At 33.2% G+C, this 17767-nt stretch overlaps 1 protein-coding gene across 8 annotated transcripts in view; it reads right to left on the reverse strand.

Moving 5' to 3' along the window:
- Nucleotides 1–17767, reverse strand: part of LOC143250810 (uncharacterized) — a 222342-nt gene that overhangs the window by 54149 nt on the left and 150426 nt on the right. For all 8 annotated transcript variants that reach the window (XM_076501840.1, XM_076501838.1, XM_076501835.1 and 5 more), the window contains 2 exons: nucleotides 17665–17765; nucleotides 8021–8221 (listed from right to left, as the gene is read on the reverse strand). In XM_076501840.1, coding sequence (XP_076357955.1) covers nucleotides 8021–8221; nucleotides 17665–17765 — 302 coding nt within the window. The remainder of the gene's footprint in view (nucleotides 1–8020; nucleotides 8222–17664; nucleotides 17766–17767) is intronic.

A 17767-nucleotide genomic window follows, 5' to 3' on the forward strand; every position in this document is an offset into this window, starting at 1 on the left:
TATAAGTTGTTATAGCTATGGCAGATATAATGCTGACGTTGAGCATTAAAAGGCCCGGCACGGTCAAATGGTTAAGGCACTCGATTCGTAATCCGGGGGTCGCGGGTTCGAATCCCCCTCATACCAAACATGCTCACCCTTTCAGCCGTGGGGACGTTATACTGTCACGATCAATCCCACTATTCGTTGATAAAAGAGTAGTCCAAGAGTTGGCGGTGGGTGGTGATGACTAGCTGCCTTCCCTGTAGTCTCACACTGCTAAATTAGGGACGGCTAGCGCAGATAGCCCTCATGTAGCTTTGCGCGAAATTCAAACCAATTAGCATTAAACTACGGAACACAAAAAAATACAGTTCTGATACCAATACCAAAGAAATGTTGCCCATGTTAATGCCAAGCGAAAAATTATCGATTTTCCCCTAACCCCTGCTTTTATTATTGGGATCTAACTTCCATGAAAATATATTTTTAATTTTAATCTTAATCGAAACGATGAAAAGTTGCTTTATACGAACATTTTGAAAGAAGAGAAAGTTTTAAAACACATCAATAAAACAACAGTTACTCTCTACTACCCTCTCCAGTGGCGCAGCGGTATATCTTCGGACCCACACTGCCAAACCGAGTTTCGACACCCGTGGTGGGCTGAGCACAGAGAGACCATTTTGTAGCTTTGTGCTTAATCGTAAACAAAACATAATATCTTTACTTTGTTTGCTGTGACAGTAAAACTACAAGCGTACATTAAACTTAACAAACCGAACGTCAGCTACATGGTGGGTGTTTTCTTGTTAAGTTAGGCTTATGTAACGTATATGTCATAATTTACTTTTTCCTCAATATCAGCCTCTATTCTTGAGTGTTTCATTTTATCTTCAGACATTTTAAAGGTATCTCAAATAGATAGAATTTCTGGGTAACTAATTTCTATTATTAAGTAAAATGTACCTTTTTTTTCTGAAAATACAATATGACATTCTGATTTCTTTATTTCTTCAAAATAATGTTAGATATGATCTGAGAGTACAATTAAACTTAGCTTTGATTAACGCAATTCGAGATTTATTACAATGCATTTTTATAAACGTAAATAATTTAAAGGCTTGAATCTTCAGAATTAACTTTATTAGCTCAATATTTCTTTAAACAGTTCACTGACAGGAACTAATAGCGAATCAAAAAATCGGTAGCTCCTAACGAAGCTGTAATAACGAAATATCGAGCTAATAAAATTATATTCTGGAGTTAGAAGTCGTTATTTTATTTACATTAATAGAAACATTCAGTCTTGAAAATGCTTTCTTTCTTGAAACCGGACTAGAAAAACTTATTGCTGGATGTATCAACGAAAATCACGATAACAAAAAAATGGTTAACGTTATCTGTACTTTGAATTCAAAGGTTATTGGTTCGCCTACTGTTGGTGCAAAAACTCTCTTCGCACTATGAGCCAGCTGGTGCTCTATAAAATGGTGGTCAAATTCAACTATTTAGTCAGACACAGAGTTGACGGAGAATAGTTAGCTGCCTTTTTTCTAGTCTATCTGTTGATTTGTATGTTTGATTAAGTTAAGCATAAAACAGCACAGTGGGCTCTCATTGCTCGGCCCACAACGGGTATCAAAACCCGGTTTCTTGAGAAGTAAGTCCATAGACATACAGCTACGCCGCTGGGAGACTATCTATGGCAAAATCGGGCGGCTACTTGCAATTAACTCGTATAACTTTGCGCAAAAATTTTTTATGTATAGTTTTATGGAGATGGCGGCCAATTTATGAAATATACAAAACCACATTCTAAATGCGAAATATGCACACAGTAAACAAGGCATTTTGGTATAAGTTATATAATGTTTTACGTAAAAATAAAGTTAAGTTAGTTATCAACCGCGAAGCTACATAAAGTCATTTGTGCAGTATGCCCTCCGCAGGTATCGAAACCTGGTTTTGAGCGATATAAGTCTTCAGAATTACCGCTGAACCACTAGGGTGGGGCTTAACTTATGTAGTATTGTTGACAAATGGCCCGAATGTGGACAGGAAATCTTGCTTCTTAACAGAAGACTGCAAGATATTAAGGGCTAATCAGTAAATGCTATGTGTATGATAATATCTTCAGCCTTTTCCACAAAATATTTTTCGATTATTTTTAGCTAATAATATGTTGAGATTCAAATGATTCATTCCTGGAGACCAAAACAATTGTAGATTTTTTTTAGTAGTAAATTTACATATATATATATTCACGTATCTACATAACTGTTGCAATATTTAATGTTTCACGTATTGCTGTATATAGTGTTTTAACGTTGAATTGTTAGTATCTAATGCTTTGTGTGTTTTTTGCAACTTAATATCATTGGAAGACTTGTAGATGCCCGTTGAAACAATCCATCGATCAGCTTCTAAACACAGTGACGATAAAATAAAGTTGTGCAGTCAAGCCAATGCCTTGGATCATACCGTATACGCAGTGTACGTCTAGTGGGCCATTTACAACCGTATTTTGTTATTCCGTGCGTTATGTAAACAAGGAAAATTGCTTTGAATTTGTTTTTAAGCAAAGGGCACTGACTGTAATGCATAGTTGGCAAAAATGTTTGCATTTCAATGCAACGAGAGATCATGTTCGCTAAGTAGCCGCGGGTTCTTTTTCGCAGGATGCCACCGTTCGTCTTCATTTTACTGAGTGCAAGAAAATACGCTATTAAAAGTCGTCATTTTAATAAGAAGTGTTCAAGGGGAGAAGTTAAATTTGATTCAAATAAAAGTATTCGACATGGTAGAATACAATTATTCATGTATAAAATACTGACATGAAAATACATATATGTGTGTGTGCAAACTGAACAACACAATTATATAATAAAATATATTTCTACCTTAACGCGTTTTTTCTACTAATGCTCCTATCTCAATTATTTATTTCAATCAGTCGACGAAGAAAGTCCCATTTTTTCCACTATATTCCCCAACCAAAACATGTTTGTTCTTATTAATACGTCTTTTCTGAGATTGACTGTTAAACACATACGAAGACTAGTGGATTGATGTTGATAGAAATTTTAAGAATTATGAAAAGTGAATAATTTTTCTGCATGGTACTCTTGAAAATAATTATTTGGAAGTATAATGTTTTTCTACTATTAATCGTTCATGAGATACAGACTGTGAGAGGCAGACATTTGTTTGTTTTGAATTTCGCGCAAAACTACACGAGGACTATCAGCGCTAGTTGTCCCTAATTTAGCTATGGAAGAACTAGAGGGGAAGACAGCTAGTCATCACCACTCAACGTCGACTCTTGGACTACTCTTTTGCTAACAAACAGTGGGATTCACCGCACTTTATAACGCCCAACAGTTGAAAGGGCAAACACGTTTGGTGTGACATTGATTCGAACCTGCGACCCTCAGATTATGAGTTGAGCGCTCTAACGACCTGGCTATCCACGGCCATCTTTCCTCCCCGTCAGACAGTATCTGGAGAAATGTCAAGCAGAAAAGAAGCTAGTAGTCTGATTAAAGTCTTCATAAAGACATGTAAGAGGGAGTTTTACGACATATTCCACGTAATACCACATTAATTTTGTTTAGAACCAGTGCAAAAAATAAAACAAAACAACTAAACGCTAGAACCATTATTATTATTATTTTGGACTAGTTCTAAAAGAACCATAAAAATTGTCTTAAAGACAATTGGGACAGATCTGCTGGATGGTACGTATTTATGCATGCATTACATGTAAATGTTATGCTTTTTGTCCACTAATAAATAATCAAAATAATACTAAAGACAATATTACCAACGCTTCTTTAAGTACAATGACTAATATTTTCGGTTTTACCTCCTTTTGTAGAGCAGAAAAATTCCCCAAATCAGCAGACACAAATTCTCCTTAAGATCTTTGCTCACCGAAGAAATTCGCTTTCTTTAACGAACTCAGGATTTTTCTTTCCACTGCATTGAGACCTAAAGTAGCGAAGCTTTTATATAGCTGCTTTAAAATGTCTTTTTTTATTTAACTAACTACCATCCAGATCTTTTGACGTTCGAAGAAATGAAAGCTTATTTCATTTCCGAGATAGCAAGAGCGAACAGTAAAGTAACGAAAACGTAATTTTTAATGAATTTCTGAAACCATCTCAACTTCTCGTAAAAACTGAATTGCCAATTCACAGGCAAGCTAATACGGACGTGCGTGAGACTTGCTCAAACTTGATCAATATTTTGTTCGGCCACTTTCCTTTACTACAGCTTGTTATGAAGTTTGAGAGTTTTGGTTTGAAATAACTGTTATTAACAACTTCATTATGCTTTGAAAACAAAGTTATTTTTAAGGATATAAGAGTCTTTAGATTTTTGATGTATTTGCTTTGCTTACTATAAGCTTTGTTTATCGTTTTACAATTTTTATGTAACAAAATAGGAGACATTTAATAGTGTTTATTTCATCAGCATTTTTGTTTTGTTTATTCCTAGATGATGTCCAGTAATTTTTCTTTAGCTAAAACCTAAAATACGCGAGTTGAAGTAAAGAAAACCTGTACATTTTATACAAGTCTTAAAAAGTTAGTTGGTTTCAACATTATTGTATTTTATTGGGTGCCTAAACACAAAAGTTTAAAATCGTCTTCTTTACAGCTAAAAGCTAAATTGTAATATATCAAAATTTAAAAATTAAATTTATATTATCACGCTCAACATTTCTCGTTAACATTTCAATAATTCTTTTATGTTCACGATTAATATTGAAAAAAGTCTTATTTTTAACAATGCATCTTAATTTAAAAAAGAAAAAGAAAATTAGGTTTGAAAACTTAACGTCATCACGAAACGTAGCACTTGCTTTAAGACACAAAAACATAAGAGAGAACGTTAAAGTGTTAACTAAAATAAAATAAATATTTTTGGGGACTGAACTATTATTGTCAAGTGATAGAGTAGAACAGCTGAATGCATCGAACAAATGGAGTCTGATGTTTGTGATCTTCTAGAAGCCTGCTCGGTCGATTTGAGATCACAATTTTTCTTAATGACAGGCTTATTAATGCTTGGTCAGTACTGTTGATTGATTGTAATGATATCCTTTGAACATCCAACCAAAGAAGGACTATTCGATGACGATCCTCTTGTTTGTTATATAATCACCAACTATCACTTCCCTATGAAAGTCGGTAGGATTTTTGCTCTCACTCATTTTTCTTCTAGGCTAATCCCTTTATCATTTCTTCTATGCATCTACACACTACACACTTCTATAGCTTAACACACTACGCGATCTGGTTATTTTACGTATTCAACTAAATATTCAACAAATGTGTGTGAGAGAAAGAAAGAGATAGGATAACTGATAAGTATGTGCACAATATTTATCTTCTTATTGTATATTATCTTACATAATCTGGACGTATTTAACATAATGAATTTACTTATAAAATATACATTTACTTCAGTGATAATAGGTACGAAGAACATGCTTGACTACAATTAATTCTAGATTTTACAATGTTAGCTAACTTGTATTAAGCTACAATTGAAACCTGTTCTCCAGTTAATGATCTATACTGTAAAACAAACAGATTTAAAAACAAATAATTCCATAGCTATTTCTGGAAAAGAACTTCTACCATCTTTTGGCAAAGGTCTTAATAATTGGTTACAAAAACAAATGCCAGACAAACCCTGAATTCGTCTGACAGTTTTCATTGAAGTTAAGGGCTACTAATATATGCAAAAGAACTGTTTGAATACAATATCAAGATTTCACGAGAGGGAACAAAAAGCCTTTATTCCTTTTCAAATTGTATCTTTTATTTTTCCCATTACAGCTCAGACACAGTGACAGTTTTTATTGCCCGGAAGATGAAAACATGAAAACTGCGTTGAGTGTGGTGATTGCTTTGGGGAACGCCTTTCTTCTAAGAGACATAAAATATTTCATCAGACGATACCAAAAATTTCTTTTTTCATTGTGATTGGTTGAAGTTACAACAGGCAGTAATTTTGTTTTACAGTGCTATAACTGGCAAACATCACCTATACAACTTATTCATAAAAACAGACCTAACGTACTGCTATATAGATATAATTTATTAGCAGACAATGTACTCAGAATAAATAGGCCTAACCTCCCATCTTTTTTCTTCTTTGTTTCTAATGCGTTCATATTATTCATAAAAAAATAAATTACGTGAATAATTTTTAGAAAATCTAGGGAATACACAAAGATTTTAAAACAATTTCTTGAACCAACTTCACCTTTAGTATTAATGTTTTTACTGGGACTTAATTTTAAATGCACTACCACGTTTTCATACGGTTTCGTATCCGACCGAAAACAAGATGGAAACAAAATGTAGACGTCGCAAAAAAGTCAGTTTTGGTTGAAAAATTGAAATATAAGTAAACAATTTTTTTTCACATTCTCTCAAACCAATAAAAATAACAGTTAATTTACATTAATTCAAGAAGTTAAGTCAAATTATAATGATAAAAGTTATGTTTATTATTTGTGTACATCGAAAGAAAACAGTTCACGCTGTTGTTAACTCATTTTGTATATCTACAGTTGTTCGAATTGAATATATGTTGTAAAAGATAAATCTGAAGTAAAATTTATTTAGAAAAAAATCAAAGGTAAATTTACTCTTTATGCGCATTTGTAAACATTAGGGTTAATTTGCATTCACTTATTAGTTATTTAACTGAAAACAACGAAATCGGTATAGTTGCTTTAATATGGGTTTGTGTTTTAGCAGTGTTACCTTTTTGATTTTCAAAATTCTAGCTAATGTTTATGAAATAAAGTTTGCACACATAAAATAGTCAAGAATAAATTAACAATAAAAACAGAAATTAAAATAAAACGCGATAAAATATTTTGCTGCAAATCACGTGATTGTAGAGAACTATAGGGATCTTTAACTTCCAAGACCTAGTTTTGTCAGATGCTTTTAGAGACACGCCCCTTTTTAAGGAGAAAAACTCGCAGATATATAAACATTTCGAGCCAATCCGATTTAATTCTAGAACAACATAGTTGCGATTTTTTTATGCGGACAGACATGTCTTGCAAACATGTCAAGTTTGTTATATGAATATATTTAATTTGAAACAGTATTACAATTAGCAACACTGTTATATAGGAGTTAAGGGAAGATGGGTTATAGATCAGCACTGCTTTGTTCACTGCTCTATCTGTACAAATTTCGTTGCACAGAAAAAGACTATACGTGTTTGTAGCTACGGTCGTTTTGTAAAAAAAAATACTGAAATCCACGTGGAACAGAACTCTGAGTAACAATAAGGTGTAATTTTGAATCACTGACAGATTCTTAAACCTAATTTTATTTTATACATTGAATTTTTTCGGTAAATCCAGCACGTGAGATCATTTGGAACGTTGCAGACGAAACATCAGTGTATATTAGTACGACAAAAATGAAAGGAATACTATAATTGCATTAAAACACAACAGATATCAAAGTAAAATAATCATTCTGTAACCACATGAAAAATCGAAGAAAGTAAAGAAAGTTTTGACAATGTAGAAAAACAAGTAAATAAAAGTTATATAGCGTTAAAAGACGATTTTCCTCTGTAATTTAATGTTTGTACTATCATAGTTTTACCAGGGACGAGTTAGAACCTTTCAGTACCCAAATTCTTTTTACGCTCAGAGAAGTCGTAGCAACGAAACACTGGCTTCAGTGAAAGCAAATCCAGAACAAACGTTTAGACAGAAACTTCAAACATTCTTTTCTATCTTTGTTCCTATTGTCTGTGTTTGTACCTTGTGTATTGCTTTCCTAAATATTTCAGTTTATGTGCACGTACACCTACCGTTTGGTCTGTCAACTGCTTGTTACAAAATATAGAGACAAGGTATTAAATTTTCTTAAAAACGTGACAAACAGTTTATTTACAATTAATATTTTATCCAAAAACAGAGAGAAAGAAATGCCCATTCCTTTTCACTAACAGTAAAAATGAACATAGAGATTAGACACTAATGTACCTCCTGGCTTGGGTCGTTGACATATGAAGGGATTTTTCACTTCACAATTTCGATCGTTCCAGTAGAATGTTTTTGTCTGTCCCTCTCCTTTACTTGGATACCGGTAGAGGTCTCTCATTTCCACACAGTCTTGTGATGACAAGCCATCATCACTAGGCTGAGAGTTGTAGTTATTATGTTGTGACCAACCAGGAAACCAGTCTGAAAATGTTTAAGGTTATTAAAACATCAGTAGTAACAAAGTTTGTTTGTTCTGAAAAACTCTAAACAAAGTAAAATTAAGAACAAACGTTCACTGCGACTGTTTGTACACGTTTGTGTTATAACACAAATCGAAGGTGTTTTTTTAGATTTTTTTACATATCCCCTGAAACTCATAATTATTATTAATTTCTTTTATTATTTGCTTTGTTTTAGTGTACTCTCGCATCCTGGACTATCTACGTCATGCCTACGTAGGAATCAAATCCTGAGTTTTGGCACTACAAGCCTTCTAGTCGTGATTAGATTTGAATTTCACGCAAAGCTACACAAGATTTATCTGCACTAGCCGTCCCTAATTAAGCAGAGTAAGACTAGAGGAAAAGCAACTAGTCATCACCACCCACCGCCAACTCTTGGGCTACTCTTTCACCGTCGAATAGTGGGATTGACTGTCACATTATAACGCCTTCAACGGCTGATAGAACGAGCATGTTTGGTGTGACGGGGATTTGAACCCACGACCCTCGGATTACGAGTCGAGTGCCTTAAACACCTAGCCATGCCGAGTCTTCTAATCATGTCTATTTTATAATAAGAAAAAAAGAATCTATGATCAAATTAGTTCTTATTATGGTCCTCAATCATTGAACATAACAAGAAATGAAAATATGTACGTTAAAGTAATAGATTATTGGGTGTTTCTAAATAAAACTGGTAGACATTTAAAATAAGTGCATAATTTAAACAAAAAACACCTTATTTCATTTAGTGACCATCAGTTACTCAAACAATGGAATACTTTTGAAAAGCACTGAAGGAGACAGTCAAGCTAGTTTGTTCTTTTTTGTAATAGTAAAACCTATTTATCTGCATTTTAAATGTCCCTAGTGGTTCAACCTCTGAGAACTTGACTTTAAAAACTTGGTTTCTATGTCCTCAGTGGGCACAGCACATATTCCGTTTGAGGTAAAATTTGCTCTTAACAACAAACAACAAAATTTTAACTCATGGAATATCCTTATTTGCCTAAATTCACTATTTCACTAACTTGCTAACTATCTTTAGAAACATTACTGATTTGTAAGATAAATGTTTTCATTCACAATAATTAGTTACTTATCTTACTTCTTTCACGACTTATCAAATTATTTCAAAGAAACATTTACTTCTGCATTTCGAAACTAAGCTAGGAAAGATTTCCAGTAACTTAGTTTAATCTTTGAACAAGCTGAAATGTTGCACAGATTTGACCAAGTTGCAATATTTTCTCTATATGATATAGATCTTAGTAAATCTAAGTCTAAAGTCTTGTAATTCTTACAAAAATGTTATTTCACAACGTTCTATTCATAATCGCTCATCTAAGAAATTCTAAATCCTATACTAAAATAAACAACGCAATAATTAATTGTTAGTTTCATCATTTAATTAATTATTTTCTAACATGAAGGACTTCGTAAGTTTAAACAAAAAATTTTAGGCGTTAGAAGGGGAACTTTAACTCGTATTTTTTTTCTAACTTCGTTAATCATTTTATTTCTTGTAACTCCCAATAAAAATATTGTACATAAAAAAGTGATTTCATCACTTTACAGAAGTTACTGTGCATAATTAGAGTGTAACCTCATTATGAGTACTTTAAAAAATATTGATGTACAAATCGATAAATCTCTCTTAAAATTTTGAACTTAGAGGATAGTGATGAACATTTTATGTTTTTAATTACGTTTCTTGTGACGACAGTTAAGAAATTATAATTACTCTATACTAAGATGTAGTAAAAAAAACGTATTTTTCATATTAGAAAATATTTCTTCTCTGTAAGTCCACCTCGTAATTCCACTTTTTGTAGGATTACGTATAAATATATATATATATACAAACATTTGGAACAAAACTGTCGGAATTTGTTTCTGTGTTTCTTTTAACAACTAATAGTTGAAAATTCAAGCACAGCTTGCACATACCCCGTTGATCTTTTAAACCACACTTTACCTGAAGAAAACTGCTTGGATCAGCCACAACATCCTTATTAACTACTAGAGAAAAGGAATGTTACTTGTATCAGCTCCAAAGTCCTTATTAAATAATGAAAATAATATATCAGCTTGTTGAAGGATGACTATCGTCATAAAAATATTGTTACATTATCTTTGTTCGAATTAGGTTGTTTTTTTCAAGCATAAAGTCCTTTAAACAAAAGAAAGACTCAGATAACAAACCTTGCAAAGTGCAGCTTGCTTTTGTTTCTTACAATTTCAGTATGAGCTAATTATATGTTTTATTCTTCTTTGAAAAAAAATGAACTGGCCATGATAGAAATGATTAAAAATACTAATACTAATTAAAAATAAATAAATTAAGAAAGAAATACTGAACAAGATTTCTACAGAGATTGGTCCACACACGGGTCAATAAATCGTTTTACTGAAGTTTTCTGATAAAATGAATGATTGGACTTAAAGATCATTCACGGATTTACAACGCTAAAATCAGGGGTTCGATTCCCCTCGGTGGGCTCAGCAGATAGCCCAATGTGGGGGAACACACACAAAGATCATTCAAGTTAAATACGTTAGTTTTATTCCATAACAAAATACTGTAAAAAGAAAATAGGAAGCGCTGCTAATAAGAGTAAATAGCAGTAATTTTTCAAATAACTGTATCTCAATTCACCAGCTACCATAGGGTGCTCACTTATTTTCATAACTACTGGTCTGGTTATTTGAAATTCGGGAAGAACCAGAGACTAAGTTTGGTTTGTTTTGAATTTCGCGCAAAGCTACGCAAGGGCTATCTGCGCTATCCGTCCCTAATTTCGTAGTGTAAGACTAGATCGAAGGCAACTAGCCATCACCACCCACCGCCATCTCTTGGGATACTCTTTTACCAACGAATAGTGGGATTGACTATCATATTATAACGCCCCCATGGCTGAAAGGGCAAGCATGTTTAGTGTGACAGGAATTCGAACTCGTGACCCTCAAATGGTAGGTGTTTTTGTACATATGAAGATTAGTTTCCAGTATTCTAAAATGAATTTACAAAGACCTGTATTTTTTTTAAATTATTGAACAACACACTTATAAACAAAACCAGAAGATAATGATTCTATGTTTCCACTAAAATGTTTAAATCTCCACCAGATTAAGAAAAGCAAAAACATTTTTTTTTTACTTTTTGACTGGTTAATTGCATCTACTTATTTTAATCAGTAACAACTTTCAAAGTAATAACTGTCTTGATTTAGATATTTGTCACCAAGTATGTGTGAACCAAATTCTTCGTAATTTGTCAAAATATTGCATTTATGGGTTTCTTCAGAAAAAACATTTTATGTGGTAGGTGACCCCCCAGAAGAAAGTGGCACAGCGATTAATCTATGGATTACACTAAAAACAGAAGTTCGATATCTGTAGTTGGCATAGCGCAGATAACCCCTTTTATAGTTTTCTGCTAAAAAAAAGTGTTTGGCCAAAAACTCACGAGTTCTGAGGCACAAATTTCGCAGCAACGCGGTGCATCTTCAATTTTTCGGTCAAAATCTCGTAATAAGATCCAACTGATATCCCACACTCTTCAGCAAGCTCCCTGACAGTCAGACGTCGATTTGCCCGCACCAGGGTGTTGATTTTGTCGACGTGTGGGTCGTCAGTTGACGTGGAAGGACGTCCAGGACGCTCATCATCTTCAATGGACTGTCGACCATCTTTAAAACGTTCATGCCACTTGAAACGTGCCGTACGCTTCATAGCAACATCACCGTAAGCTGTGTTAAGCACAGCAAAAGTTTCAGTCGCAGATTGTCCAAGTTTAACACAAAATTTCACAGCAAGTCGTTGCTCCTTCAGGTCATTCATTCTGAAATCTGCCAAACGAAAAAATCGCACTTCACTTAAAACCGCGTAGCTAATACACAAATGAAGATATCTGCAATCGGGAAATGGCGTCGTAATCAGCTGATCTGTGCAAACCTAGCGACACCAAGCGGATTCCCCTAGAACCAACTGGAGCCGAGCAATTCAAATAGTCCGCGTATTTTTTGAACAGACCTCGTTGGAGGAAGAGGTCAAATGTACCTGACCCTCCTGGGTATTTAACAACATCAATACCCAAATACCGACACAGTGAAATAGACCTCGTATTTATCCAATATTTAAAATCCAACCACCAGTAATAAATTGTTGATGTTGATTTACGAGAAGTTCATCACTTGAGAGGCTTATACAATGCGTAACAACATTAGTGTGTGATTTTTATTATAATAAAGTCACGTGAGTCTATCTTCTGTGTTCACTGAGGGGAATCGAACACCTGATTTCAGATTTGAAAATCTTAAAACATATTTCTGTCGCACGAGGAGACAAGATTTAATAATTCATTAGAAATATTTTAAAGGACATTAAATACACATTATTCTTGCCAATGCTACTATCAAAATGCGCAAAAAGACGATTTGTTATAACAGCTTCATATTCTTGGGATTTTTCTAACGTTAGTAAAAGATAACATATTTGCAAACAAATAAATTAAATAAAATAAAAATATACAAAATAATTAATAGGTAAAAATCACCTGAAGCTTGTCAAGGGACTACATAAACTTTCCCAGAAGGCAACCTATCAGATATCATTAATTTCAACAACTTGACACCAGGGTGCGATTAAACATAAACAGAGATAATTAAAAATGTATGTTATTTTCCTATAAATACCGCCACAAACAACGAGATAGAACAAAGATGTTGAAATGAGCAGACCATTGCACAAAACTCCTTTTAACACTTTGAGTACTAATGCAGCATTATTGCACACATCGTGCTGAGTTCAAACCTACAATGTCTATATAGTTTTAAATATGACTATTATTAAGTATTTGTCTAAAGTATTTAGGTTCAAAGGTTTTTAACTATAAAAGCGATAGGTTTTTCGTCTCTTTTATAGTATCCATAACTAAAGTTTTTCCTTAGATATTTTGTGGTGAGTAGACGATAGAGGCCGCTGAAAGTAAAGCCTGTTTCCTCTTTATTTTATTTTTTATAGAACATTGACATTCAAGTAGTTTATTAGAGTGAATTATATTTAGACTAGATAAAAGAAGCAGCAAACCTCTCGGAAATTAGGCGACACTAAACATAGTAGATGAATTGATTTTATTTTATATTCTAAACTCCAGAATACATGCTGACAGTCATTGTTCGTAACATCTTTGTTTGACATAATTTAATCTTGTTTGTAAGAAAAATTTTACTTTGAGCAGTTATCAATAATTTTAATCAAAGCAAGCTCACTACATATCGAACTAAAAATAGCTGAAAATTAGTTTAGCTGGTTTCTGACTAACTATGATTACGTAATGTCATAAAAAATTCCAGAATGCAAACATTTACAATGATTAGAATATATTGATTTATCCTTTGGGAGGTCCTCGTTGTTATAGATATTTTCGGACTTAATGCCAACTTAAGTATTGCAACAATACAATATAATGACTGATTACTTAACTATATATTGCTTATTTTATATTTCCTTCTTTGATACAGCAGTAAGTCTACGAATTTACAACTCTAAAATCAGAGGTTCGATTCCTCTGGACTCAGCAGATAGCTCGATGTGGCTTTGTTATAACAATGTATACACACTCTCTCTCTTCGGGAAATCTAATGTTCAAAACGACCGCATTACTCAAAACTACCCCTACTTAACACTTAAAGAGTTTGATTGGTATAGAAGTAAAATATGAAATAAATTATCTATTTTAAAATAAATATATTTATTCAGTCACGTAAACGTTTTGTATGTATACATTTACAATGACCTTTAATTGATTATTTTAATAATTCATACTGAATAATACAAAAAATAAGCCTAAAACGAACTAAGCCTACATAATCTTATCGTTTCATAAAATAATCTAATGTTATTTATAAAATTGTAATGCATCAAACATAATATACATTATATATAAAATATTATGTCCTAATTTCAACACGTTCATAACAAAACGAATATCTCTCAAATAGGATAACACATGTAACAAAAGTGTTGTATTCCAGTCATGATAAAAGTGTAAAAAAACAAAACAGTTATATCACGATCATGTCATATAAACTACCATATGACTATGTTTTAACTACGATGGAAACTGTAATGAAGTCGCAGCGTCACAATTATGACAAGTCAGTTACCAAATGGTTAATATATTTCAATCGTGATAAAAACTTTAACATGGTTATTATATCATAATCATGACAAGCCAGTTATTAAATGATTGTCACTTGATCACGATGAAAGCTGTAGTAAAAGTTTTTTTTTGTTTTTAATTAAGCACAAAGCTACACAATGGGTTCTCTGTGCTCTGTCCACCACGGGTATCAAAACCCGGATTTTACCGTTGTAAGTCCGCAGACATACCGCTGAGTCACTGGGGGGCAAAGTAAAGACAAATACAACGATGTCAATTTACGAAACAGTTATGCAATGATAGAGACAAACCTGTTACAAGTTTTTATTAAGTTAAACAACTAGATTACTTGTAACATATATATACTGTTTATTCAACTTGTTCACAATTTCTGTTTTTGCTCCTTACACTTGATAATAACAAATATGAAAACACGATTATTTCTGTTGAAACTATATATAATCTCTAATTCTAACTTAATAATTTCATTTGAAAACACTAATTCAGTTTCATTATATTAGGTTGAGGAATAATTCGTGAGCGTTTTTAAATAATTTCATTCAAGCATTACATGCAAGACTATACAATACTTCAATGCATGAACACATTACACCCAAAACATTTATTATGATACTTTATTTCATGTAATACCTAGGTATATAGTATGCATTGTTTTAAACGAAATTGCAAGAAATTAAATGCGAAAAGCATTTCGATGGTGTCGAAAATGCTCGATTTTGTCCACTTGACATTCCATTTAATGAGCTGAAAATGAAAGCAAAAATTAAAGACATATGAAAATCAAACACACCATCTATTAGAGCAAAAAATTATCTACCAAATGACATGAAATATTTTGCGAAAGCGTTTCATTTATGAATATATTTGTTTAACTTGAAAAAACGCTCACGAATTATTCCTCAACCCAATACTTCTAGCAATTAAAAGTAAATGTACGAAAAAACATGATTTAATTTTCATGTTTTTTCTTCAAATTCCCGTTATATCAATATTATTTCTTTTATATCCCAAAATGTTCCTTGCATAAACATACGGATTTACGACGTACGATGTGTATTTTTACGCACTTCAAGAAACCACAATCCTTTAACTGTATTAATTTAGAAGTACGTGCACCTGTTATCAGAAAACCACCTGGTGACAAGAGGCAAAAACGTTACATTTTTAAAATTGATACTTCATGATCTCCAAGCGAGTTCATAATAAACTTCCTAATTTTTCTTTTCCATGTTAACATGAAAGAGATCTTCAGTATCGACACTGTTAGAAAAAAAACATTAAATGTGTTTTTCTTTTTCAGTTTCGTCTTGGCAGAATGCAAGCCTGTGTATCTTTTCCTCAGTAATCGTTCTTTTTCTTTATCTGTTGGATTTAGTATAATCTGTAAAACATACGTCACAGTTCACTAATCAAAATTTAATCAATTTCTCAGGCTCTGGCGCTTATTTAAGAAATTAATCCCTTTGAGACGTCACAGCTACTGGCCCAAACCACACTATATAATAAGGAGGGGAAGGATAAGGTAGGATGAGGCTAAAATTTCGTTTGGATTAGTGAATGTTATTTCGTATAAACTCTAGATTAAACACTAATATTTGTAAATTCATATCGCTCGTTGCATCACATAAATGTGAAAATGTTGATAATTTTTAGGAAAACAAAAGTGTCAAATCGTTTAACATTTCGATTACTTGCGCGGTTAAAATCATCTAGGCCTGTAAAAGCGAGCTCATCGGAACAAGTAGTTTTATTTTAAATTAATCAGCTTACAAGTTTGTCAGGACAAGGATTCATAAGTACTGCTGTTTAAAACTCTTGTCCATCTCTTTGTGATTTTGAAATCTCAGTTTCGTTTCTTCGTAACATGTTATTATATTACAATCAGAAGTTGAATTTGAAACCAGGTAACATTTTGCCAATAGTTAATTCGTTGATCTCAATGGTCCTATACTTTCGTTTTTTATGCATACTTGAACATATTTATTCGTATTTTGTCTTTTCACATACTGGTATTGTATAAACGAGCCTTTAACCCTTAAACAGCAGCCATCATCAGTTGATGCTGTTACTTACAACATTCTTGCTGTTTAAGGGTTAAGGATAGAAAACGTTTTAATATTAAGCGAACTAAGCCTTAATATATTTATAGAACGTTAGCAGTGGTACAAAGAAATGAACACGAAGAAATATAGAAAAGTGTGAAACACATGCACAAATAAGACGGAAATGGATGATGCAGACATAGTATATTATTATTATTATTCCTATCCAAATATGTTTGTTTGTCAGCACAAATCAACTTAATGGGTTAATTGTACTGTGCTCATCACGGGCACCAAGACCCGATTTTTAGGGTTATGATATTCCGTAATAACCGCTAAGCAACTACGAAGCTACTGCAGAATGTATAGACTGAATTTGAAAGCGGTTATTTCCTAATCACTGAAGGATGTTTACTAGAATACAGATAATAACTATTACATAATTACTAATATTTAGGAAGATTCAGATAAAGATATGTTATCATCCATTAATAACCTGCCCTCCGATGGAACATAATTACCGCTAAGTAACTAGAAAGCTAGTCTGGGATGTTTGTTTGTTTGTTTGGAAATTTCGCACAAAGCTACTCGAGGGCTATCTGTGCTAGCCGTCCCTAATTTAGTAGTGTAAGACTAGAGGGAAGGCAACTAGTCATCACCACCCACCGCCAACTCTGGGCCTACTCTTTACTAATGAATAGTGGGATTGGCCGTCACATTATACACCCCCACGGCTGGGAGGGCGAGCATGTTTAGCGCGACGGGGGCGCGAACCCACGACCCTCGGATTACGAGTCGCACGCCTTACGCGCTAGGCCATGCCGGGCCATAGTCTGGGATGTATAGACTGAATTTGAAAGCGGTTATTTTATAATCACTGAAGGATGTTTACTAGAATACAGATAACAATTGTTACATAATTACTAATATTTAGGAAGATTCAGATAAAGATATATTATCATTTATTAATAATCTGCCCTCCAATGGAACAGTGGTACGTCTGCGGGCTGAAACCGCTAGAAACCCGGTTTCTATACTCGTGGTGGGAAGAGCACAGATAGTCCCCTGTGTAGCTATGTGGTTAATACTGAACAACATATACAACAATTAGATATTAGTCATCCATTAATGACTAATTTTTTAAGGTATTTGTGCAAAATTGCGAATAAAATTATAATTTGTAAAAGCACTTACTGGAGTATCTAAAAATTAGTCCATCTTCCCAGGTGTAGCAGTTTTCATGTTGTATGTCATTGGCTCCGATCCAAAATGCATGAGCTTGGCCGTATAACAAACT

The sequence above is a fragment of the Tachypleus tridentatus genome, chromosome 5 (assembly GCF_004210375.1).
Source record: "Tachypleus tridentatus isolate NWPU-2018 chromosome 5, ASM421037v1, whole genome shotgun sequence".
Classification (NCBI taxonomy): domain Eukaryota; kingdom Metazoa; phylum Arthropoda; class Merostomata; order Xiphosura; family Limulidae; genus Tachypleus; species Tachypleus tridentatus.